Raw genomic sequence first — 25,419 nt, forward strand, 5'->3', positions numbered from 1 at the left:
ATTTTATTTTGTAATTTAATGACAAATTACCCTGAACATTTCCTGTTGATTAGGAAAAAAAATAAGTCCTTTAAAAATGGGAAAAAACACAGTTGAAACTTTGTTAGTTTCTGGTTTTCCAAAAACTATTTTGGCTTTAAGTGTTTAATGGTATGTACCAAAAGTAAGTAAAAAAGTAACTGCTCATTCAGTTGGCTTTATATTCTGTTCTTATCGTTTTATTTGTAGGTAATAGAATACAATCCTTCTCAGTGTCTGGATTGGTTGGCAGTGCAGACACCGCGAAATAAACTGGCACACAGCTGGGTCCTACAGAATATGGAAAACTGGGTCGAGCGGTTTCTTTTGGCTCACAATTATCCTAGAGTCAGGACTTGTAAGTCAAATACTCAACAAACCATTTGTTGTTGTTCCAGGTTTTGTTTTTTGTTTTGTTCTTACAGTGACAACAATATATATGTCTAAGAGCAAAGACTCTTAGAGATACTGGTCTTAAAGGCCAAAGTTGTATTAATATTTGGAAACCTATAGCAGTAAAACAAGCTGAGGGAAACTATTTACTGAAATTATGGGAGTTAAATGATAAACATTACAGCCAGAAGAGAATAAACAAAGATCTTGGAAGACAAATGGACAAATACAAAATACAGATATTTCACAGAATAGAAAATGGCTTGTAAACATAGAACATGTTCTCTTTTGATAGTATTCAAAGAAATAAAAATTAGTTAATACTTTAAGTTTCTTTAATCATCAAAGTTTAATCATCAAAATCATATTTGGTAGCTGTCTACTGAGAGGGCATGGAATCAGTGACATTCCAGTAGCAACAAGCACATCAAATATACCCAGGTGTCTTTCTGAACACCATTCTCCAGTAAAAAGAATCACAGCTCCTTGGAGAAATGGCGAATTCTAGGTTTGGGGCAGCTAATATACAAGATGAGCCTGGAGCATCTTGTAAAACCAGAAAGTAAAGTACTCAAAAACCAAAATACTATCAGATATGTCAAAGGGACATAGACCCAATCTGAAAGAGCTCCCAATGTCCAAAGCTGGAACAGTTTGAGTAAAAAAATAAATAACATAGCACTGGATTGCAACCCAAAGTATAATGTAAATAATTCATGAGTCCATACTAATATAAATAAATGATTGAATAAATAAATGGAGAAGACATCTCCCATACAGAGGAAGGTCAAAAAATGGATGTACATTGTCTCCCTAGGGAGATAGAATGTAATTCCCCACACCTTTTGTGTGAGCTTAGTGACTTGCTTTCAAAGAGTAGAGTGTGGGGGGTTGGGGGGAAATAACTTTAACTGAAGAAACTTGACAAACTAACTCTGCTAGGTGGTTAAGGTTAACATCATACCTGAAAAGTCATATTGATGCACGTGTACCCTTGATATGATGTGATGCAAAGGGCACTCTAACTTTGCTGGTTGGCATTCCTGTCCTGACTTCTGAACATAAAAGAATTAAAAAACCTGAACCAAAAAAAAGTTTTGTAGCTAGTTGTTAATACCTAATATTCATGACAGTGCTCAGGAAATGGCATTCTCATACATTGCAGTGACATTGTAAGTTAATGTTACCATTATGAAAGGCAATTTAGCAGTATGTACCAAGATCCTTGCAAGTTTCTGCCTGTTTTAGCTCAGTAGTACTATTTCAGGGATTCCAGTATAAGTAAGTCATCCAAAATATGGGTATTCAACAGCATTACTTACAGTTGTGAAAAATTAAAAGCTGGATATTCAGTTAGGAAATAAATTGTTATAATACATCATTTTAAGATTATAATAGCGAAGACTATAGTAATATCAACAAGTGTTTTTGATATCATGTAACTTGGAAAAAAAGGCCCAAATACTTAAATAGAATTAATATAACTTAGAATAAGAATTAGAGTAACATGTATAGAAGAAAAACTTAAGACAAATACTTTTAAATCCTACAAAATAATTTTAAGGAATGACTGAGAACGTTTAGTCTAGATAAAGAAGAAAACTTGAGACATAATTGGTGTCTTAAAGTAGTTAGCAGTTGCCATATAGAAATGGAAGTAGATTTTGTTCTGAATTCAACTGAATAGTTTATTTTTAATCACGAATGATTTTTATTAATTGAAGTTTTACACAAAAACTGATCAGGATGATACCTACATGCCAACTTTTTATATTTGAAACATTAAATTGAGCTTAACTGAAAATAGACTATTAGAGCAATATATAGGTGAAAAAATATGTAGAAATGAAGTATTGTGCAGAAATAAAGTTGAATTTGAAATCTGTAAAATAGATTAATTTTAGAAACACTGACTTAATTTGCCTTGGAAGTACAATGGAAATTACCAGATTATAGGGAAAATAGTGGGAGGATTAGTAGTGATAGTGAAAAAAGTTAAACTAAGGAATTATAGGCCTTGAGGAAGCTCTGTAGTGAATGGTATTATGAGTGTTAGCTCATAGTCTTGACGATCTGGGTTTGAATTCCAGTTGTGCCAATAGCTGTGTAATAAGGGGTGGTTTTACTGTTTTAAGTCTGAGTAAAAGTGGGGATAATAAATGTTCGATAGATGTTAGCAATTCTTGTTGTGATTGTTATTGTTTTATCATTATCATCGTCATTGTCATCATCATCTGGGCTCCACCTCTTTATCTGACCTTATTTATGTGACCTTGGTCTTTGCTTCTCCAAGATTCGAATATTCTGATATGATATCACCTACCTCCAGGATGATTATGAGGATTAAATGAGATAATGTCTGTAAAGTACTTAGCTCAATGCCTTGCTCATAGTAACTGCTTTTACAGATGGACTCAACTAGTGAGTCATTAATTCTAAGAACAGAATTATAGCATAGGTTTAGTAACATTTTTCAGGTATGTTTAAGGAAGGATTCTTTCTTTGTATGCAAGGTTAGCCTAGAAGACTTAAAGATTTTCCAAAGTTAATATTCTATAATTGGCATATAATTTTATATATTACAAAGGACTTTTAGATAAAAGATCTCATTCTATCTTTATAACATAATGCATTTCACCATTATCTGTAAATTGTTACAAAATAATTTACCATTATTTTGTAAAAAAGAAGAAAGAAAACTAAGATCCCAAAACGTTAAATGATTTGACCATGTCAGACAGCCTTATGTTGGTTCTCTGGCTTCAAATGCTGTGTTCTTCCTGTTAAACCATGTTGTTTCCAGAGAAGAATGAAATGATAAAATAAGTGGAAAAATGCTGCATCTTGGGAAAGCTGAAAAAAGAGGTGAAACCTATTTCTGCTAATGTGATTGTTGTCTCCACAGAATAGAAAAATGTCTGTTTTCATCATTCCTTGGTATCTTTCTGTGGGGCCAATGGTAGATTAGAAAGATATAAAAAGAGATGTTCGTGTCCCTTAATTTTTATTCATTTTAATTTTTAAAGGGAAGAGTAGCTTTGTGTTTAATGACTGCTCTTCAATCTATTTTATATCTTGTAAGGATCTATCTGACAGTTTTGTTTTACATTTTATAGCTGCAGCTTATCTTCTGGTGTCCCTTATACCAAGCAATTCATTCCGCCAGATGTTCCGGTCAACAAGGTCCTTGCACATCCCAACCCGTGACCTTCCACTCAGTCCAGACACAACAGTAGTCCTGCATCAGGTCTACAACGTGCTCCTTGGTTTGCTCTCAAGAGCCAAACTTTATGTTGATGCTGCTGTTCATGGCACTACAAAGCTAGTGCCCTATTTTAGCTTTATGACTTATTGTTTAATTTCCAAAACTGAGAAGCTGATGTTTTCCACATATTTCATGGATTTGTGGAACCTTTTCCAGCCTAAACTTTCTGAGCCAGCAATAGCTACAAATCACAATAAACAGGCTTTGCTTTCATTTTGGTACAATGTGTGTGCTGACTGTCCAGAGAATATCCGCCTTATTGTTCAGAACCCAGTGGTAACCAAGAACATTGCCTTCAATTACATCCTTGCTGACCATGATGATCAGGATGTGGTGCTTTTTAACCGTGGGATGCTACCTGCCTACTACGGCATTCTGAGGCTCTGCTGTGAGCAGTCTCCTGCATTCACACGACAGCTGGCTTCTCACCAGAACATCCAGTGGGCCTTTAAGAATCTTACACCACATGCCAGCCAATACCCTGGAGTGAGTAAAATTGATAACTGTTATGTCTTTGTCCTCAAATTGATTGGAAACACCTGTTTTTCCACTTGGGGGAAGTGGTGACAAAGATAGGAGTATAGTCTAACCATTCTTTCTTAAAGACTTAACATGCATTTGTTTTCTTGAAAACGTGTAAAATGCTGTATGGTTATAAAACTTGCAAGTTTATGTATAGTTTTTCCTAGGTTGATGTTCAAATTTTCTCTTTAATGGAACTTAACAATTTTAATTTGTGGTTTTGTAAATGTGTCTTTCATATGTACCTAATGAAAAAAGTCAGCTTTGTGGTAAAGTTTTAGGGAAGTATTTACTATTTAGGTATTTGTTATCAAGATCTATATGTTATGCCAAGCTATGAGCTAAACAATATTTTATCTTTGCTGTAGTATTCCCTAGTATTTTTTTCTCACACTACATTCAACTGAAAGAAATGGTTAAGAAGTCTATCAGAATACAAATACATGCAGTGTAAATCAGATCCTTTTTTTTTTCTGCAGACTATTTGTAGGTTTCATATTAAAAATTTCCCCCCTCTATGTAAGGCTGTCATTCCTGGATATTTCTTTTCACTGTCATCCCTTACTCTCTGTTATAAATAGAAGATTATACCAAGAGGTTATAAATCTGGGAAGGGGGATGTGGAAGGGGAATGCAGAATTCTTTTTAAAGCTACTGTCAACCCAGAGGCCACAAACTGCTAATATGAGAAATTGTTGCTAAATAGATGGTGGGAATCGGAGGAATGGGAACTTTTTCAATACATTCAGCATTTACTTAAGAGTTCAATAAGGGTATTTTAAGTATTGGTATTATTTTTCCTGTCAAAAAAAGGACCTTACTGTCCTTTAGACATAATGTAGTGAATTGTTTAGAATTTCTCACCCTGAAAGAATATAACCTAATTTCCAGTGAAGAAAGTTAGAATGCCTGTGATAAAGGAAATGATTGTATTAAGCACCAAAAAAGGTTGAAAGCCGAGACTAAGAATACAGAAGAAAAAGAATGAGTCTGCCTGACTCTCAGGACAGTATTTATTAAGATTCAGTGGATTTGTTTCTATCACATTCACATAAATAATACTTGATTTAGTTACTAAACATGTCCATAGTTAAATATACCTTTGAAGAGTGCTGGGTGAGTGAGAATATTTACCACTTAATTTTGTTTTCTGCCCTTGACGTCAATGAAATGTAACATCTTTTATTGTAGCACTTACCTATTAGAGATTTTAATGAAAATGGTGCTTAAATCAGTTTTTGCCAGGTAACTTGAACTGACTGTGCATCAGTCGAGAAAGATCATTCCAAATGTCGGCACAAAGGGTTTTCTCAGAAACAGTCTTAATTCAAGTTTAATCGAGGGGTGTATAATCTTTAATGATTTCTCATTTATTAAAATGGGACAAAGGGTTGTTGCAGCGTGTCTCTGGATGCACATTTGAAGTTACAAAACTTAGTACTTTAAACAGTATTAAGACGAAAACTGAACTGTATTTATAGTTTTTAATCTTCCTGAAATTCTATTTTAAGATTTTTTTTTAGTGAATTACATATTAAAATTTTAAAGTAGAATTTGTTGCTAATTTTATAACTATTCTTGAATGGCAGTATAATCTAACTTATTTGTGTAATTTTAAGAGCTGGCTAATGAGCATAACATTCAGAAATGAGAAGCAGACATTCTGAAATGTTGCCGGGTTAAAAGGTCACCATAATGCTTATTTCCCTTTTTAGGCAGTGGAAGAACTATTTAACCTGATGCAGCTGTTTATAGCTCAGAGACCAGATATGAGAGAAGAAGAATTAGAAGATATCAAACAGTTTAAGAAAACAACCATAAGTTGTTATTTACGTTGCTTAGATGGGCGCTCCTGCTGGACTACTTTAATAAGGTAAAAACATGTGTTCTGTTGTTTTTTTGTTTATTTTGTTTTTCCAAATGAGGGGATGGGGACCATACTTTTGACACTTAAGGAGGAATAATTTAAATAACTGAAAGTTTACCAATTCGTTAAGGTTATTGGGGAAGCATTTATGTATTTAGTCACGTTGGAAGAATGTATATTTCGAAATTTAATGAGCTATATTTGAACAGGTTTTGTTTTTGTTTGGTTTTTGATTGTGTTTTATCAGAATCATAGAATCTTGGGGTTGGAAGGAACCTTAATGTGAAATCTTCCACTTAAACTTGACCCCTCTTTTCAATAGCAGTCATCCAAACTAATGCTTAAACAGTTCAATTCTAGAGGCCTCTAGAAATAGCTTTCTCCATCTATGGATGAGTCTCAATGCTAAAATTATTTTCAATCTATTTAGCCCAGATCTACCTAATTATTTTTTTAACTATAGGAATTAGGCAAAATAACAAAACGTGACCTATGCAATTAATTGTTCAGAGCAACAAGTTTTTTGAATGGCTATAAAGGAACTGCTACAAATTACACATAATTCCCTTTTTAACTGTAGAAGCAAAATCCAGATTAATTTCTTAAAATGCTTCTGTATATTACATGTAAGACTTGGAGGTGATGTCCTTTATTAGTCACATGTTTTTTGGCAGTACTTTCTTGAATACTAGAATATCTTTAAAAATTTTTAATTTATTGGGATAACATTCGTTAATAACATTAAATAAATTTTAGGTGTACAACTTTCTAATATGACATCTGTATATTCTATTGAGTGCTTACTACCCAAAGCTTAGTCTCCTTCCATCACCATGTATTTGACTTGCTTTGTCCTCTTTATTCTCCCCCTACCTCCCTTACTCTCTGGTAACCACCATTCTGTTGTCCTTGTCTATGAGCTTTATTTCTTTTTTGTTTGTTGGACACTAGTATCTTAAGCTATTCAACCCAATATAAGATTATTTCAGATTATTATCTTCAGAAAACTTCCACTTGATTCTTTATTAGTACACAAAATGAAATGAACTATGATTTTGCCAGAACTCTTTAAAGGAATTTTTAAAATAGTTTGACAATTTTGAATACATTTTTTTTCACAAGATTTACTACTTTATTTTCAAAAAAAGATTTGGAGCTTTCTTAATTCTTTTTTGAAAAAAGAAAGAAAACATCTTATTAAAGGGGAAGGATTTCCAGTTATACTATATAACATCAGTTTTGAGTACCTAACAATGAAATAAGGTCTGTTAACAAGAGTAATACAAGTACTTTTGATGATTATTACATAAATTATTTATAAGGCCAATATGTTTTTAATGTGTTTTCTCCTCGTGTTACTCTTTCTTCCCGATAACCAGCTAATGAGTGCTTTGGTAATACAAGTGTATTTTATTATCCAGAACTTACATAATTTAGAATATAAAACCATTATAAAAATAAACATTGTTTATACTGAAACTTGAAATATTCCCATCACCCCCCTCTTCCACCATTTGGATAATTAAGAGTTAACTAGATACCAATAAATACAACTTTTCTCTAAGTTACTTAGAGGGATTTTTATTGAAATAGATGTAGTGGTCTCTCTTCTGTAGGTAGGAAAGTGGAGAGCCTAAGTGACAGTTTACTCTTTTTCTTTTTTTAAAAAATCACCTAAGTGTTTTGTTCTGATTCAGAGTTCTCAGACTTTCTGTATTCTTCTAGTGCCTTCAGAATCCTGTTAGAATCTGATGAAGACAGACTTCTGGTTGTGTTTAATCGAGGGCTCATCCTGATGACTGAGGTCGGTGTTTGACTGTATTTTGTTGTATTTCACTATAGATTTATTCCATTTTAATTATCTCACCAAGACTTCTTGTTTTGTGGGGAGTTCGTTTATTGTAGACTATTGTACAAGATATTTGGATTTTAATTATACAGATCACTAAATGCTAATTTATATTCCAAGAATAATTAGGTCACGGTTTTTAGGGTACTGTTTTCTTTTCCCATGATTGTCCCCTCATTTTGTATTGAGAACAACCATTTATTTTGAAATAGACTAGTTTTATTCATTTCATTTGGAAGGATAGAATCAGAAGAAATTCATGTGATTTAATCAAGGACATGCAATTTCTCAAGAGCTCGCTTGCTTGACAGAGTTACAGAAACTGAGATTAGCATCATCAGAGGAAGCCAATGAGACTCTTAGAAGTGGTTAAAATCAGCCATTCATTCTTCCCATAATTCTTGAACATCCATAACTGTGAGCTGATTTTAAGGCTACAGAGGTGCACTGTACCCGTTAGTCTACTAATGGAGATAAGATGACAGAGTACATGCCAAGAATACCATGTGATTAAGAGATAGGATGGTTTTTCAGGTAATGGTATGATAGAATAGGAATACAACATTTGAAACTACACTTTGAAGAATTTGGGCTTGCAGTGATAAGTGAGAGAGCTTTTAGATAAATGACTTTAATAATCTTGCACAGAAGCAAGAAAGTATTTGTTTTATTTGAGAAATGCCAAGTATTTCTGTTTGGCTAAAACAAAAGGTATGTGAGGTAGAAGAGTAGTGAGAACTTCATTCTTTTATTCAACAGATGTTTGAATGTCCACTCTGTGCCAGGCATTGTGTGACGCACTGAGAATACAACAGTGAAAAGACAGACGTGGTTTCTCTCTTACAGATTAAATGCCGCACAAGTACATTGTTTAGATTAATGTAGCACCACAGATTCTAGGCTAGAAAGTTTGATCTTTGAATTCTGAATAGTATATAGACTTGGGGAACTGATCTGAAAGGATTAGACGAAAGATGCTTTGGTAAAAAAATGACATAGGAAAAATAAACTAAGGGTGTAATTAAGCTGATGTAGGTAAAGGAATTAATAGATTTAACAAGCCAGTATGATTAAAGCAATGCCTACCTTTTTGAGCCCTTTTTACCTCTTTCACACCTACTATTTTGAGTATGGCTGACAGCCATGTCACCATTGTCTTTCTTCACAAGCCCTGGAAAGTGAAAGCAGTTACCTATTCTCCCCAATCTTCCTGTTGTTACCTGCTCCTTTGTAATCTCTAAGGCTTGCAGTCTTAGAGCAAACAGAACCAAAAAGCTGATTAAACAAATTATTCCTTCAGACTAAAATATCACAGAATATCAGAGCTCTGAAGAGTGAGGACTGTTTTGTATTTAAAAGAGCTAAATGAGAGAATTTGACTTTTGGATAGAAAGCAAATATGAGGTCTGACAAAATGAAGTTCACAAACTTGCCACCACGCCCTTACGTTGGCAGCACTGTGCAAACAGGTCGGTTAGGTTCTATAACCCCGGTGTATCAGTGTCTCATAGCTGTGTTTGTGTCAACATGTGGCGGTGTCTTGCTGAGTGGCAGTTATTGTTGTTGCATGTTTTTGTGTGCCATTGTGAGAATGTCAGCTTGAATTAGAGCAACAAACAAACATTGGATTTCTTATTAAACTTGGCAAGAGTAGAACTGAAATCAGGAGCATGTTAGTCCAAGTTTATGGGCATAATGCTATGAAGAAAACGGCAGTGTACAAATGGATTTAGCGTTTTTTTTTCTGAAGGGAGAGAATGCGTCACTGATGAAGAGAGTTCAGGGCGGCCAGTAATGAGCAGAACTGATGAAAACATTGCAGAAATTTGTCAAATTGTGTGCCAAAATTGTTGGCTGACTGTGAGAAGCATAGTAGACCAAGTAAACATCAATAGAGAAACAGTTGAAAATCTTGGCATGAGAAAGGTATTTGCCAAAATGGTCCTCCTGGAGGAGCTCACCTATGAACAAAAGCAAAGGAGAGTCGAAGTTTGGCACGACCTTTTGGAGACGCAGGATGATGTTTTGGGGTGTGTTATTACTGGTGATGAAACATGGGCGTATCAATACAACCCTGAAACACAGTGTCGAAGTGGACAGTGGAAGTCAGCCAATTTTCCACAACCAAAAAGTTTCGTCAGTTCACATCAAGAATCATTAATGATGTTGCTAACCTTTTTGATATCAGAGGGACTATTCATTATGAATTTGTACCAACTGGACAGTTAACCAAGTGTACTATTTGGAAGTGCTGAAAAGGCAGCGTGAAAAAGTTAGACATAAACAACGTGAACTTTTCGCCAATTCATGGCTCTTGGATCATGACAGTGACGGCTCACATGGCAGTATCTGTGAGGGAATTTTTAGCCAGTAGACAAATGTAACTATTGGAACACCCTCCCTACTCACCTGAGCTGGCCCTCAATGGCTTCTTTCTTTACCCGAAGATAAAGGAAATATTGAAAGGAAGACATTTTGATGACATTCAGGACATCAAGGGTAATATGACGACAGCTGTGATGGCCATTCCAGAAAAAGAGTTCCAAAATTGCTTTAAAGGGTGGACTATGCATCGGTGCATAGCTTCCCAAGGGGAGTACTTCACAGGTGACCGCAGTGATATTCCGCAGTGAGGTATGCAGCACTTTTTCTAGGATGAGTTCATGGACTTAATCGTCAGACCTCGTACATTTGCTTTGTGCTCATATGCATGTGTGTATATATATGTATTCTGAGTCTGAAATAGGGGATGATCACTACCGTTTTGTGGCTCAGTAAAGTAGAAATGAAATGAAGTTTCCATTTTTTTAAATCACTTGTAGTCTTTCAACACACTGCACATGATGTATCATGAAGCCACAGCTTGCCATGTGACTGGAGACTTGGTAGAACTGCTGTCAATATTCCTTTCAGTGTTGAAGTCTACACGCCCATATCTTCAGAGAAAAGGTTTGGTCATTCCTATTTCTTATTTTTGTTCAACTATTAAAGAGCAAAACAAAGGTTTTAAACTGCATGCTTTGGAGACTTTATCTCTAATTTATATACAGAAGATGCGGCTAATGTGAGGTAATGGTGAAGAAATGCTTATCATGACCTCTAGATAAAAGGCTGGAATGCTCTTGTTTATTTTCTTTAGCCTACCTGCAAAATAGGAACGTATGCTATAAGTGTCAAGATTTAGGAGATTTGAAAACGTTTCCAAGCACAGTGACAACATGAGTATTTTGTGAAGGTTCTCCAAGCTGGAAACTTCATGGCTTAGATTAGATTATTTTTAGTTTCAAGAGAAATAACTATAAAATATATCTCTTTTGTGTCCCTGTGACATAGTGAACTATGTCTATATAAATTCCTTCATATAAACTTCATATAAATTCTGAACTTCATATAAATTCCTAGAAAATAGGATATATTCATCACTAAACTATGTGCTTTAAGAAATCAAGCAGGTTTCACAGTAGTAGTCACCTCATGAAAATAGTCACAGCTTTCACCCAAGATGTTTATGTAATTAATTTGAATTTCTTTGTATTAGCATTCTGTAGTTTATAATAGAAAATAATTGTGAGGAAGTTTGACCTCAAATGCCATATTTCTGTATGCTTTTGTATTTGCAGATGTGAAACAAGCATTAATCCAGTGGCAGGAGCGAATTGAATTTGCCCATAAACTGTTAACTCTTCTTAATTCCTATAGCCCTCCAGAACTTAGAAATGCCTGTATTGGTAAGTTACTTAGAAAATATACCTGTGTAAAAACCTACTGGAAGAACATTTTTTGGGGTTATTTTCTTGTGATGTATGGTGTTCTGTAGGGTTTGGAAGACATTTGTACTTTTTACATTTAACTCACACTGGCCGGCAGGTTATTTCTAGCTCTCTTGCAGCTCTGAAATCTTCTGATCCTATATAAGCGAAGTAAAATCATGCATATGTTTACAAAGTAAAACTGACATTGTGGAAGGTGGTGATATTGTTTCACTGAGTTGTTTTGCCTAAAGATACTTCTTAGGACCCTGTTCCCCCGAAAATAGGATCTAGCCGGACCATCAGCTCTAATGCGTCTTTTGGAGCAAAATTAATATATAAGACCCGGTATTATATTACATAAGAGCCAGTCTTATAGTAAAATAGTAAAGATAAGACTGAGTCTTACATTAATATTGGCTCCAAAAGACACGTTAGAGCTGATGGTCCAGCTAGGTCTTATTTTCGGGGAAACAGTAGCTATTCTTAGACTCCTGAGTATTCTGCCTTTTTATTGATTACACATTTATAATAAAATGATAATTTGTGCATGACAAAGGATACCCCATTTTAAATTTATATTGATTTTTTTACTACCGTGGAAACCCTTAAAAGTCATCTTTAGAGACTATAACTATTTACAGTTTCTCAAAATAACATGTATAAGCAGTCAGTCTTGGCAGACAGTCACCTGATGTTCTGTGGAATTACTGACCTACACTTCTCCAGCCAGAGGGGAGGGACGCAGTAATCTCCGATCACCAGAAACTGCTGGTACCCTGTTATCTGAGCTTTACTCCTGTGGGATTAGAGGATGAGTATCAGTCCAGCTGGCATCATGAAATATTAAAGGTAGATTAAGGATTACCCCTCAGATCCGAAGAACTTGGAACCTTAGATTTCTTTCTAAGCTGCCTTTGGTTGGTTTTATGAAGACACATAATGTGCATTAAATATTTCCCTCAGTGTACTTCTCCATGATGCTTCTCTTGGATAAATAATATACAGATAACTTTAAACTTTGGTTTCTAAATGATGATGACCCTGTTGTAGTTAGTAACTCTGCTGATCCAGATTTGATTGAGCATCAGACACAATTACTCCCAGTGTCAGGAGCTAAAACAGTTTTAGATGCAAACCTTTTCAGCTGCCACACTGCAACTAGTCATCCCAGCAGGGCTTGTGAGTTTGAAAGTAAAAAGTAGACATAGTTCAATTTTTTAATACCTAAATTGTGTTTTTATTTTCAGATGTCCTCAAGGAACTTGTGCTTTTGAGTCCCCATGACTTTCTTCATACTCTGGTTCCATTTCTACAACACAACCATTGTACTTACCATCACAGTAATATACCAAGTATGTATTCATCTAGCACAATACTTGAATATGGTTGGCATTTAATCTTTCTGCACACTGAAGCATGGAGATTTATTTTTTCCATTTATTCTTATTGTATACTTACTTTTAATGTCTTAGTGTCTCTTGGACCTTATTTCCCTTGTCGAGAAAATATCAAGCTAATAGGAGGGAAAAGCAATATTCGGCCTCCGCGCCCTGAACTCAATATGTGCCTCTTGCCCACAATGGTGGAAACCAGTAAGGTATGTTGGGATGCCAGGAAAACCATGTTTCTGTAGTACATAGTAATTTGAAATTTCCCCAGTGGCAGTTATGAATATATTAGATGTAAATAACTATTCTGTGGATCCTAAAAAGATTAGACTCATTTGGACTTTTTCCTTTTAGTGCTCTGAAATGTTGGTTGAATATTTGCAAAATCAACAATAAGCACAAGTAGTAAGTTTTTTTTCCCTCAAAAAATAACCCTAATCGAAAGCCTTTTAGTATTTATCACTAGGCTAAATTATATCTGGGTCATATATCTAAACCTGAAAAGTCAAGTTAGGTACTTAATGTTGTTTAAATTTGGCCATATAATCAATGACTTCTTTTATTGCCCTTTAATTGTAATCCGTTGACCTAAGCCTTATATCACAATTGATAGATTTTTTATTATTGTAGTCTGATTTTTTTTTCCTCTAATGCTTATTCTAAACTAATGCTAATTCTAAATTATAGAGAGAAGGTACATTGACACAGCATAATTTATTTCAGTTTCAACATTTTTTAAAACAATTTTCCCCCTTTATCCTTCTTCACCCCACTTCATTCACACTCTCCCTTGCCCGCTGTCTTTGGATCTTAAATATACTTAAGTTCTTACAAGATAAAGTATTAAAAATAATTAACATTACAGTAAGCATTACTGAAAAATTTGGAATCTATTTCAAAAATCAAATTTAATTCATTCTTGATGATATGTCTATAGAACTAGTGTCACATTTAAAAATCTTACAGTAATTTTACTTTATTAAAGTATATAGAAATAATGGGTAATTTTAATTGACAGCATTTGCACACTGAAAATAAACTTGTGACAATTAAGATCTTAATATTACTAGAAACTTGGAATTTAAAACTAGGTTCTTATAGAATTTAAATATTTAATCAGCTTTTTAGTTAAACGTATTACATTTGCACAAAATATGCTCTTTAACTTATACAATTTAAGTGCAACCATTTTATCATCTTTAACCTTCAGGGCAAAGATGACGTTTATGATCGTATGCTGCTAGACTACTTCTTTTCTTACCATCAATTCATCCATCTCTTATGCCGAGTTGCAATCAACTGTGAAAAATTTACTGAAACATTAGTTAAGCTGAGTAAGTATAAAAGATGAGCAGTAAATTCCACTGAATTATTTTAAGCCCCTAGCCATTCAGAAAGGGGAAAGAGAAAAAAAAAAGAGACAACCAATCCTTTTTTTTCTTTTTTAAAATGAATGTTTAAAAATATTACTTAATTATTCTTGGGAACATTTTTATTTTTATTAAGAAAACACCAACTTACTGGTTTCCATTGAATAGTTTTGCCTAGAGTTTCAGCTGGCCTATAAAGGAGTGTGGAGTAGGGCTGATCACTTTTGTGCATAGAAGCCCAAGTCCTCCTCCACCTGCCCAGCATAATTTCAAAAACTAAAACTGCTCTGTTTAGGGAGACAGGTTTAGATGGGCTTCCCCGGCCCTAATCTTGAGGGTGAGGTGAGATCTGTAGTGCCAGCTGTGCTTTGGAGCTGGCGGAGAGCAAGCTGAGTGGGCTTGCCAGGGTGAAGCAGAGGTGCATATATGAGTAAATTAGGAGGTAAGTCTCATAAAATAGAGAGGTGAGTAAGAAGAAGGGAAATTTGAAAAGGAATACGTGAGAAATAGAAAACGAAACCGTCAGTGAATTATGAAGGGGGAAGAAAATTTAAATTTCTTGATAATTGTCTCTCCAAGGATGTGCCTAAGAGCTGTTAGAGAATACTCCCTGCCATTGGGTAATGTTTTCTAGCTGATAAGTCTTTGGAAGATATGTAGTCTTCCTTCAGATGTCCCCCCATCTCAGAACCTTCAGGATCTGTGTTTCTTAGTTCTTTAGGGATGGCCCAGGATCTTGTCCAGTTCTGTAGTTTTGTTTCAGAGCATGGGAAGTAAAATACTCATGGAACCACCACCCAGATCAAGAACTAGTATATTACCACACGCTGGGAGTACCCTTGTGCTCCTTCGCAATCACTTCCCCTTCCTTCCTGTGGAAAAGGTTTTCATCCACTATAGGGAGGGCAAAAGAGGTGAACTTACTTTAGGTTTCATTATCCAAGAAGAAGAAAGTGGTAACAGCTGTCAGGGATAATTCCTCTTCAGAAAAACCATCTTATTGGTAAGTGATTAGAACATCTTGGATTTGCAAGGTTGTTCCTTCCACCTGTTATCGTTAGCTGGTTTTATATGTGTGTGGCTGAAGTGCCATCATGGGCAGTGGTGGGAGGGATGAGGATCTGCTCAGATTGGCCATTTCATGATTATGCGATTGGGTTGTGGCACTTGGTAAAAAGCTAAAACCTAGTAGTGGCAATGATCAGGTCTGAGAGAATATCCAGGAGTTCTAATAACACAGGCTTGCTCCCAGATAAGGATAAGACTTAGACGATACTGACCTTAAGAAAAGTCCTTGCTTATTTTGTTCATATGATTTATACAAAAAATTAGGTGAGGCATTATTTTAGCTACTTGAACAGCTCTGACCAAATAATGAATGTTCTACCCTGTTTGGAGCTGTCTTCCCCCTCAACACAAATACACAGTTTCAGGGAAGTTAAACATGGAAGGAAGGAGGAGGAGGGAAGGACAGGACACACACTTAGCCATCCACATTAGCTGAATCAGCTTTCATAATATTTGATACTCTCCTGGGTCTTACAATCATGAGTCACTGTTGATGCTGCCTCATAGGGTTTAGTTCTCTGCAAAAGCACTATTTTATGGAACTTTCTCCAAGGATGGAAATATTCTCCAATTACATCACTATTCACGGTATGATAGCCACTAGTCATATGTGAGTGTTGAGGATATGAAATGTAATTAAGGAACTGAATTTTTATTTGGTTTTAGATAAATTTAAATAGCCAGATGTGTCTGGTGGCTACTGTATACAATAGCACAGCTCTAGACATAAACCAAAACCATCACAAATTGAGCAGGAAAGATATTTTTCATGGTTAATATCTTATTTAATGCAGAAAATTGGACATTATTTTGGATATGAAGGTAAGACAAAGACCTACAAACAGTGCTTTCCTTCCGCCTCTTGTAAATGAAGAGATTATGTCCCAGTGTTTGAAGTTAAGTCCTTCCAGCTGAAATGATTATTTCCAGGGAGAGGCACCTGGGAAAAGGCTTGAGAACAGCAAAGCCCACATTAATGAGTGTAACGGGAAACAGAGTTGATAGGGAGTTTTAATTTATATAATGTCTTTAGGAAATTATATTTGGCAACAAGGAGAGGAAAGGATAAGTTTAAATTGGTTGTGTCCTTAATCATGTGAGCCTTGAGATTAAATGGTCCAAGGGCCAGGATATTGTGACCATAGATGGATTGTCTCAAGACCGATATTAGATTGCAAGTCATTTCCAGTTTTGAAGATAAGTCTTTGTGGGTTATATGGGTAACTGAGCAGATTTTAAGATTCCTTAGGGGATAAAAAGGAATTATATAATAATTATAGATCAGAATTGCAGGGGATAGAGTTGCAAGTACTAAATAGTAAACAAAGGGAGTGTTGAAGTGCTTTTAAAGTGAGGACAGTCAGGCGTATAGGGTTTTAGGTAAGAGAACTGGGGAGAGAATACAGGAAGAGTGAACAAAGCTGCTGACTGCCGTGTGAAATAACAGTGTGTCTGAAACCACAGTATTGAAAAACAGTGATATTTAAAAATAACAGAGTTTAGCCAGAAAAATTCTGAAAAAGAATGATAGTAAGAGGGACTGGCACTGTTGATTTCTAAAATACTAAAGATAGTGATTTTTTATTTCTTAGTATGTAGTCTATATACATAGTTCACAATTCAAAACAATATCAAAAATATACACATCTTTGTATCACTCACAGACCTGCCTCCCACCACTTTTATTCATTTTTTATTTATCCTTTCTGGGAGGCATAAAAACAGCAAATACGAGTTTATTTTCTCCCCTTTCTTAAGTAAAAGTAAACTACAATGATTAAAATCATGTGATGTAGATACAGACGTAACATAGGCAGACAATGGAAAAACAGCCCCAAAACAAACATAAGGCTACAAGAGGATTTGGTAGATAAAGATGACATATCACATTAGTGGTGGTGAATGGTGGTGTTGAGATAATTGGTTAGCTATTTGGGGATGGGGCGGGGGTAGGGGATTATTTAATACCTACTTCACTCCTTAGACCAAATACATTCCAGGAGGATTAATTGTGAAAAGTAAAATCATACAAATATTAAAGAAAAAGATATGATTATGTGGATACCATCTTAAGATTTGAGATTTGAAAGATCATGTTAATTAAGCAGGACACAAAACTCAGAAACAATGAAATAAGAAATTGAAAATTTTGTCTACATAAAAATTGAAAATACTGTTTAAAAATGCCATGAATTGAATTAAAATACAAACAGCTAATGGGAAAAATGTTTCACTCTTAACAGATAAATAATTAGTATTGCCAAACTACAAAGAATTTTTTGGGATTCAGTGTGATGGTAAAGAACATAAAGGACATGAACAGGAAGTACACACACTCACACACTTGGTAACTATATGAAAAGTTGCCTCATGTTACTAATAAAGCCAACAATGATTTCGCTCCCTTTTTTTTCAACTCTGAGTTAAAGTTTACATGATATGCATATTTAAATAGTTTGGGGAAAGAAGTTTTATAATGAAGTCAGTCTGGGGAGGCCATTTTGCATTATAAATTTAGATTGTTCACGCCCTTTGACCCAGCAATACCAGATCTAGGAATCCACCCTACTCATCATAGGAGTGTACGACATCATACATAAGATGTTTGTTTTCACTTGGTTTGTATTAAATACAAATTGGAAACAACCCAATGTCCATCAGTAGAAGCTTATTAAGTAAAACATAGTTCATTGATATCATATAGTCTTTAGAATAAAAAGATAGGAATTGACCTTGGATTACACGAAAAAAGCAAATTGGCAAACTATGCAGAATATGACTATATTCTTTTAAACAAAGGGAAAAGTCACTCGGTGTATGCAAAAAAACAAAAAAACCCAAAAGATCATATTCTAGCTGTATAAGGATAAAATAAGAGAGTGTTTTCATTTTCTAGGTTAAATAGCTGTAAGGTTTAAATTATTGTAATGATCATGCTTTGCTTTTATATTTGGGGAAAATATTTTTAAAGTAATATAGAAAACAGATACTGTAAAACTCTTAATACCATTTTTTAGGTGCCATAGTTCATGCAAAATTAACAATGAGATGCTCAAGTAGAATTAATCTTAATAACAAATCCCTAGATTTCATCATTGAATTAAATTTTATTTTCAGAAAAAACAAGAATCTCTATCACCTTTATTATTTAACATTGTTTTTCAAAGTTTTCTTAATGTGTTAGTAAATGAAAGTAAAAAATAGATATTTTTTTGCAAGTAACATTATGATGTACTTTTCAAGTACCTAGAAACTCTTCAGCCTTCAAAATCTCTAGAATTAAAAAATTAGTTGATAAAAGTAAACAGATTAAAATTTCAAATTATAAAAAGCACAGTTCTGGTCCATGGTACTGATTGGAGAAACAACTGGTTAGCTGTTTCCCAAAAGGCAACTGGGTGAATATACTTCATACCAGTACCAATTATTTATTGCAGATCAGAAACCAACTTTTACCAGTCCACCAAGGGCAAATCCCTTTATCCTATGCTAATATATGGTAATTACATTTAATAGGTATTTATAATTCTACTTATTATACCAATTTGTTAATTTACAAAGAGGAAGAACTGGCACAGGAATCTGAACATTTCTGTGGTAAGGCCAGCAGATTTTTTTCCCAGTAACCTACATAGGAAGTCAAATAAAACAAAGTAGGTTGCTTGGTCAGTATGAAGTCAGAACAGGGGAATTAGAAGAATCAACTGTGTGATGTTCTTAGGCTACGATGTCTTGATGATTCAGTCCTGCAGTGGCGCATTAGGCACGGGCTCGCATCCATTGCCTAAAGCTACCACTTTCTGTGGGTGCTTGGATATGGTAGACACTCGTGTGGAAAACTAGACAAAGAATCATAACACAATTCATATCGGAGAAACCCTAACTAATAAATATACATACGAAATATTTTATCCTCAGCAATCATCTAAATTACCTACAAAAGCAGTTTTTTAAAGTTTTTTTTTCTAATAACACATCCAGCAGCTACAGCATAAGGTATTTATTACGAATTAAGAAAATATATGCTTACAACAATATGATTATTGTATATTAGTTCCTTCGTGGATGAAGATAGGAAATATAAGTGGTACAAAAGCCTGCCCGTCCCATTTACTAAGACAAAGCGTGGATGTGTGTCTTAGAATTTTGGGGATTGCATCTCCCTGTGCTTTGCACCCAATACGTGAGACTCAGAAAGCATTGGAGGAGGAGTGTGTGGAGTGGGATGTCGTTGGCTTCTACCTTGAATCGCAGAGCCAAGATGCGCCCAATCCTCTGTCTTTGAAAATATTAGAAACTGAAACTCTGTTGCTCTGAAGGAATGGCCTTCCTTCCAAAGGAGGTGCAGCTCAGAGAGCGAATAGATAGGACTGTCTTTAGCTCACCACGGGTGTGTTTTCCAGAGTGTGGTGGACAAGATGGCCCAGGGAAAATATTTTTTATGTAAATCAGTATGTATGGACCTTACTGTATTACAAAAATAATGTAACTAGTACACCAAACCCATGATTTCCTTAGATGTTATTGCCTTAGACGAGGCTAATGTAGCATTAGCTTAAGTGAATCTAAAGAACAGTATTAACTAAACAGTACAAGTGATGGAGAGATATGAAAATGATTCACGAATAACTGAAGTTTGGGAAAACACTGATTATTGAAAAGATTGTGGGCTTTAGAATCATAAATTTGGGATAGACACACTATATCACACACAGGCTTTTGAGATGAACCTGAGCAGATTATATAATCTCTATGAGCCTAATTTCCACATCCTTAAAGGGCAAAAATGATAAAATAATGCTTCCCAAAGTTGATGAGAAAATTGTGATTATCTGACATACCTAGTGCCATAGATGCTAGTATGTGTTTATTTCCTTCTTCACTTGTAAAGATACTTGTATCAGAATATCACTGAAAAGTGATCTTAGATCAAGAAGGCCTCCGTGTATTTTGTTTGTTGTGGTAGTGCTGGCTTTTTGGTAGTTGTGGAAAATAGGAATAAAGATGGTTTTACTTTGAGGGATATTTGGGGGGAAAGAATAAGACCAGAGAAACATAAATTGTAGTAGACAGTCTGCTTTCACATGACAGGGTTCATGTCAGGGCAGCCTCTAGTTCAGGGGTTGGCAGACTTTCTGCTAAGGGCCAAACACTAAACATCTTAGATTTGTAGGCCATCTATGGTCTCTGTCACATACTGTTTGGCTGTTGTTGTTTTTTTACAGTCCTTTAAGATGTGAAAGCCCATTTTAGCTCACACGACCATACAAAAACAGGATATGGGCCACCCTCTACTTTTTAGGGGTAATGATCAGGAACATGGGGACATAAAGACTCTCTTCCCTGTAGACACCAGTTTTGGTGACATGTCCTTGTTTGCTTATGTATATTGGATGAAGTAGAAAGGTAAGAATTTCCCTGGGTCTTTACAAAGGTATTCATCTTGACAGGAAAATAAATGAGCTTACCCACAAAAGGGAGTCTAGGTATCTTTGGATGACTAAATTGGGTGAGTGATCTGACTTCCCTTTCTAATCCTTGTTGTAACCCAGAGGTTGGCAACAGTAGCCTGCATGCTGCCTATTTTTGTATAATCAGTGAGCTACCTGCAAGCTAAGAAGAGTTTTTAGATGGTTTTAAAAAAACAAACAAAAACTAGGTTATATTAAATTCTGAATATTTTGTGACACATGAAAATTATGAGATTCAAATTTCAGTGTTCTTAAATATAATTGGGGCTATTTTCACACCACCTCTGCAGAGTTGAGTAACTGCAACAGAGATCATGTGGCCACAAAGACTTAATATACTTACTGTTCGGCCCTTCACAGAAAAAAATTGCTGACTTGAGATCTAATTCATAATTTTTTCTTAAATGGAGGGGGATAGCTTTTGTATTTCTCCTTCTCCATGATTATACTTTCCCTGGGGGTGGGAGTGTAGATGATGGGAAATTTACTGTGGTATTGCAACTTCTGTGCTTTAAGAGGTGGGAGGGCAGAGGGTAGGGGAACTGATTTCTTAAAGGCATAATTGACACCTGGAATAGTCAAGAGGAGGAAAGATTGAAACAGTAAAGATTCCAAATAGGAAGCTGACATACAGATAAGTGTAGTCCACCCAAAAGATCCTGGGATGAGGCTAGAGCTGTTAGACTCAGAGCAGTGTTTACCTGTATCTACCATGAAGATAATTCTCAGAGCAGTGTTTACCTGTATCTACCATGAAGATAATTCTCCCTGTCTTTGGAGAAATAAGGTAAAAGAGGAAGGAACGATGTTTTCTGATTCTTCACATCCTCTTTTAGACCTTGCACAGACCCCCTCACCCCCTTCACCTTGCTGTCTAGCTATTCCATGAAAATTATCTAATAGGCAGAGTGGTACCTTAATCCAAGAAAGTTTTGGAACCACTTGCAGTAACTTCTATTGGATTGTCCCAAATTAAGTTCCAGTATTCAAAAAGCAGAATTGGTTTAAGTTGCCTCAGGTCCTTCTAGGAATGAGGTGTGGGATATAAATAAATTCGAAGTGCATTGCATTCTAAATTATGTCACTGGTTAAAACATTGCAATGAATTCTTCCCTTTAAGTATTGAGTATTTTACATATTTCTAAAACATAGAAAATAAGCAAGTATGACTAGAAATAGCTATAATATTGTACCTGCAGTTTAATACCTTAGTAGTGTAATTTATAACCTATTCTGATTTCTTTTCAAATATCAGGTATCCTAGTTGCCTATGAAGGTTTGCCACTTCATCTTGCACTGTTCCCCAAACTTTGGACTGAGCTATGCCAGACTCAGGTAAAGAAAATGAGTTTTAGATGATTTGGTCTTTCGTTTTATCTGACCAATGTGGTCAGTAATTTTAGGAACAATGGGTGCAAAACTGGCTGGACATTGGGCATGTTTTAGAATCTTGGTAGGTGAATATGATTAATGGAAATAATAATCTGTTAAGCATTGGGCATCTAGTTGCCCTTTGGGTTTTTTCCTTCAGCAGATTTATTTATATCACAGGATATTTTAAATAAGCTGTTTATAATTGAATTCCTCATTTATAGGTCAATATAAACAGCTGTGAAAGTCCGAAACGGGGAGATACTAGGGGAAGAAGGCAGATGGCACTTCTTGCTCTCCCTCCCCTTCACCATTCCGAAAGCTCTAGCAGAAACGTTTCAGCAGTCCTTTACCCCTTTTTTATCTGTTACCTCGGAGTAGTTTTTCAAGTCTCATGCACTTGTTTTCTTATCAGTAATCTCACTGGGAAAAGAAACACTGTGCCCTTCTTACCTTAAGTGTCTAAGAGCCAACCTCTTAAAATAAGTGGGCACCTAAGGTAGTGCTTGTTAAATTATGGAGGAAGAATCTCTCCACAGGGAGAGGGGGAGAAACCAGATTGGTCCTAAGGTTTGGCTCATTCCTTAGATCAGGTGTAAAGGATCCCCACTTTCTTTAGACCCTGGAAACACTGTTTTCCTACCTGCTTGCATCTGCCCATTTCCAGAGGAAGAGATGAGTTTATTAACCTTTCTTTAGCATAAACCTTTACCCACATTATAGTATCTCAAATACTGTAACTCTGGTCCAGCCTCCTACCCAGGCAGTAGTGCTCTGTGTATTCTCCTAATGGATGTGTCACATGGTACTGTAATAGTTGTTTCTCTCTCCTTGTTCCAAACTGTAAGCCCTTCAAGTGCAGAGACTTTATCTGAATCATCTCTACTCCTTGAAGAAATGTCGTTTTGTTTTCTATTGCGGGAATCTTTGAAAGGCCAGGATACATTGATCATATGGCTTAGTACATAGCAGATATTCATAAAATGACTAGCAGATTGATTTTTGAGCTGTTTTGTCTCAAAATTGGAACAGATCTCTGCTTTTTCCCTCTGTTGCTGCTGTTGATTTTTTATTTGGGTAGTTGCTTTTATTGTTTCTGTACTCTGCCACTGCTTCCCTATTGTTCTGTACGACTCCCTTTACTACTTGGCTTTTTCCCCCACAAAATTCACCATCCCCCAAAAGTTCCCTTAAAACAAAGCGAGCCAACTAAGGCTTTTAAAGCCCCTGCCATCAATCCCATGCAAGAAACACAGGCAGCAGGTAGAGGCTATGACTGGTAAAATAAGGCAGATTTTCCTGACACCAAAGATCGGAAGCCCTCGGTCCTGGTCCTACTCAACTCCTAATTTCTTGAGTGACCTTGAGCATTTTACTTATAACAATTGCTTAATAAAATGTATAAATATCTAATGAACATACTATCTAAACTTTGTCCTATTTTAAAAAGCCTGTTTTGTCTTCCATATAAATGATCTATTATTAAAACACACATAAATAATCTAGGGACTGTATCTACTTAAAGACATACTACTTGTGTTTAAGAGAGCCATGACCATTTAAAAACAGGAAAACCAAATTTTAGCAAAATTTCCATATATTGGGACCCACTAATTCTGTGTGTGAAATAATTAGGAAAAGAGGTTTGCTGTTTACTTTTGCAATATTTATGGGGGGGGAAGGGTGTTTACCAAATTACTGCTGAGATTAAAGTTTTAACTCATTTTAGAGAATACTGAAAATTTGTCTTTTCTGTACGTGTGCTTTAGTTACCTGTTAATTATTCATTCTCTCTGACAACAGTCTCAAATCCTATTTATTTGTCCAGTCTTTGTTAACTTTCTTAATGCAAGATAATAAAGCTGCATTTTTTTTAAAAAACCTATTCCGAAAAAAAAAAAAACAAACAAAAAAAAAACCTATTCCGTTTTTGCCATTCAGACTTTTTACAAGTCTCTCCCTCTAGCAGTCACTCATAAAGTCCAAGATAGTAATATTTCACTAGGCAGACAGTTTCTGTACCTGAAAGTTTAGTAGACTGAGTTAAAGTGGCTTTTCTGATATGATTTTAAGACTTTGGTGTACATCGTAAGCAGTGTGCTTAAGGTTTGCGGTTACTTCAGTGCTCAACCATCAGTACTTCTTCTCCCCACTTTAGTCTGCGATGTCAAAAAATTGCATCAAGCTTTTGTGTGAAGATCCTGTTTTTGCAGAATATATAAAATGTATCCTAATGGATGAAAGAACTTTTCTAAACAACAACATTGTCTACACATTCATGACACATTTTCTTCTGAAGGTATGTTGTACTTCGGAAACTCAATGTATTAACCTCCATTACTTAATGGTTGGTTGTGTTTTCATTATGTTGGTCTTTTGGAGATTTTTTTAAATCTTTTTTTTTCAGGTTCAAAGTCAAGTGTTTTCTGAAGCAAACTGTGCCAATTTGATCAGCACCCTTATTACAAACTTGATAAATCAGTATCAGAATCTGCAGTCTGATTTCACCAACCGAATTGAAATTTCCAAAGCAAGTGCTTCATTAAATGGGGTAAGAACTATGGAAAGGAAGTCGCGTACTTCAGAACTTTCCTTAAATCAAGTCTAAATTAGGCCTTGTATGATTTTTATTTTTAAAGATTTTATTGGGGAAGGGAAACAGGACTTTATTGGGGAACAGTGTGTATTTCCAGGACTTTTTTTTCCAAGTCAAGTTGTTGTCCTTTTAATCTTAATTGTGGAAGGTGCAGCTCAGCTCCAGTTGCCATTGCTAGTTGCAGGGGGCGCAGCCCACCATCCCTTGCGGTACTCAAAGAATTGAACTGGCAACCTTGTGGTTGAGAGCCCACTGTGGCCTTATATCATTTTACCTTCACAACTTTAGCTTAAGTCAAATATGAAAATAAACTCACCAATTTTTAAAAAATACATACTCACTAGGCCTGTTATGTTGTACACACTATTACTGTACAAGACATGAGCTATTAGTGTCATTAAATGCTAGAGGCAGTAAGACCACTAAGAGACACTCCCTTTATCTCTACTTGTTTACATTTTTTTAAACATATGATGTTTATTTTATTGC

General features: G+C 35.4%; 1 protein-coding gene across 5 annotated transcripts in view; it reads left to right on the top strand.

Annotated features, from left to right (window-relative positions):
• The window catches only part of USP34 (ubiquitin specific peptidase 34), a 214,361-nt gene that overhangs the window by 186,753 nt on the left and 2,189 nt on the right, over positions 1-25,419 (top strand). For 3 of the 5 annotated variants that reach the window (XM_081069154.1, XM_081069153.1, XM_081069152.1), the window contains 12 exons: positions 229-376; positions 3,528-4,162; positions 5,914-6,071; positions 7,791-7,869; positions 10,737-10,863; positions 11,535-11,642; positions 12,914-13,018; positions 13,139-13,263; positions 14,265-14,388; positions 22,219-22,298; positions 24,493-24,633; positions 24,742-24,885. In XM_081069154.1, coding sequence (XP_080925280.1) covers positions 229-376; positions 3,528-4,162; positions 5,914-6,071; positions 7,791-7,869; positions 10,737-10,863; positions 11,535-11,642; positions 12,914-13,018; positions 13,139-13,263; positions 14,265-14,388; positions 22,219-22,298; positions 24,493-24,633; positions 24,742-24,885 — 1,974 coding nt within the window. The remainder of the gene's footprint in view (positions 1-228; positions 377-3,527; positions 4,163-5,913; positions 6,072-7,790; positions 7,870-10,736; positions 10,864-11,534; positions 11,643-12,913; positions 13,019-13,138; positions 13,264-14,264; positions 14,389-22,218; positions 22,299-24,492; positions 24,634-24,741; positions 24,886-25,419) is intronic. The other 2 variants (XM_081069155.1, XM_081069156.1) reach the window with 2 other exon arrangements.

The sequence above is a fragment of the Rhinolophus hipposideros genome (assembly GCF_964194185.1).
Source record: "Rhinolophus hipposideros genome assembly, chromosome: 12".
Classification (NCBI taxonomy): domain Eukaryota; kingdom Metazoa; phylum Chordata; class Mammalia; order Chiroptera; family Rhinolophidae; genus Rhinolophus; species Rhinolophus hipposideros.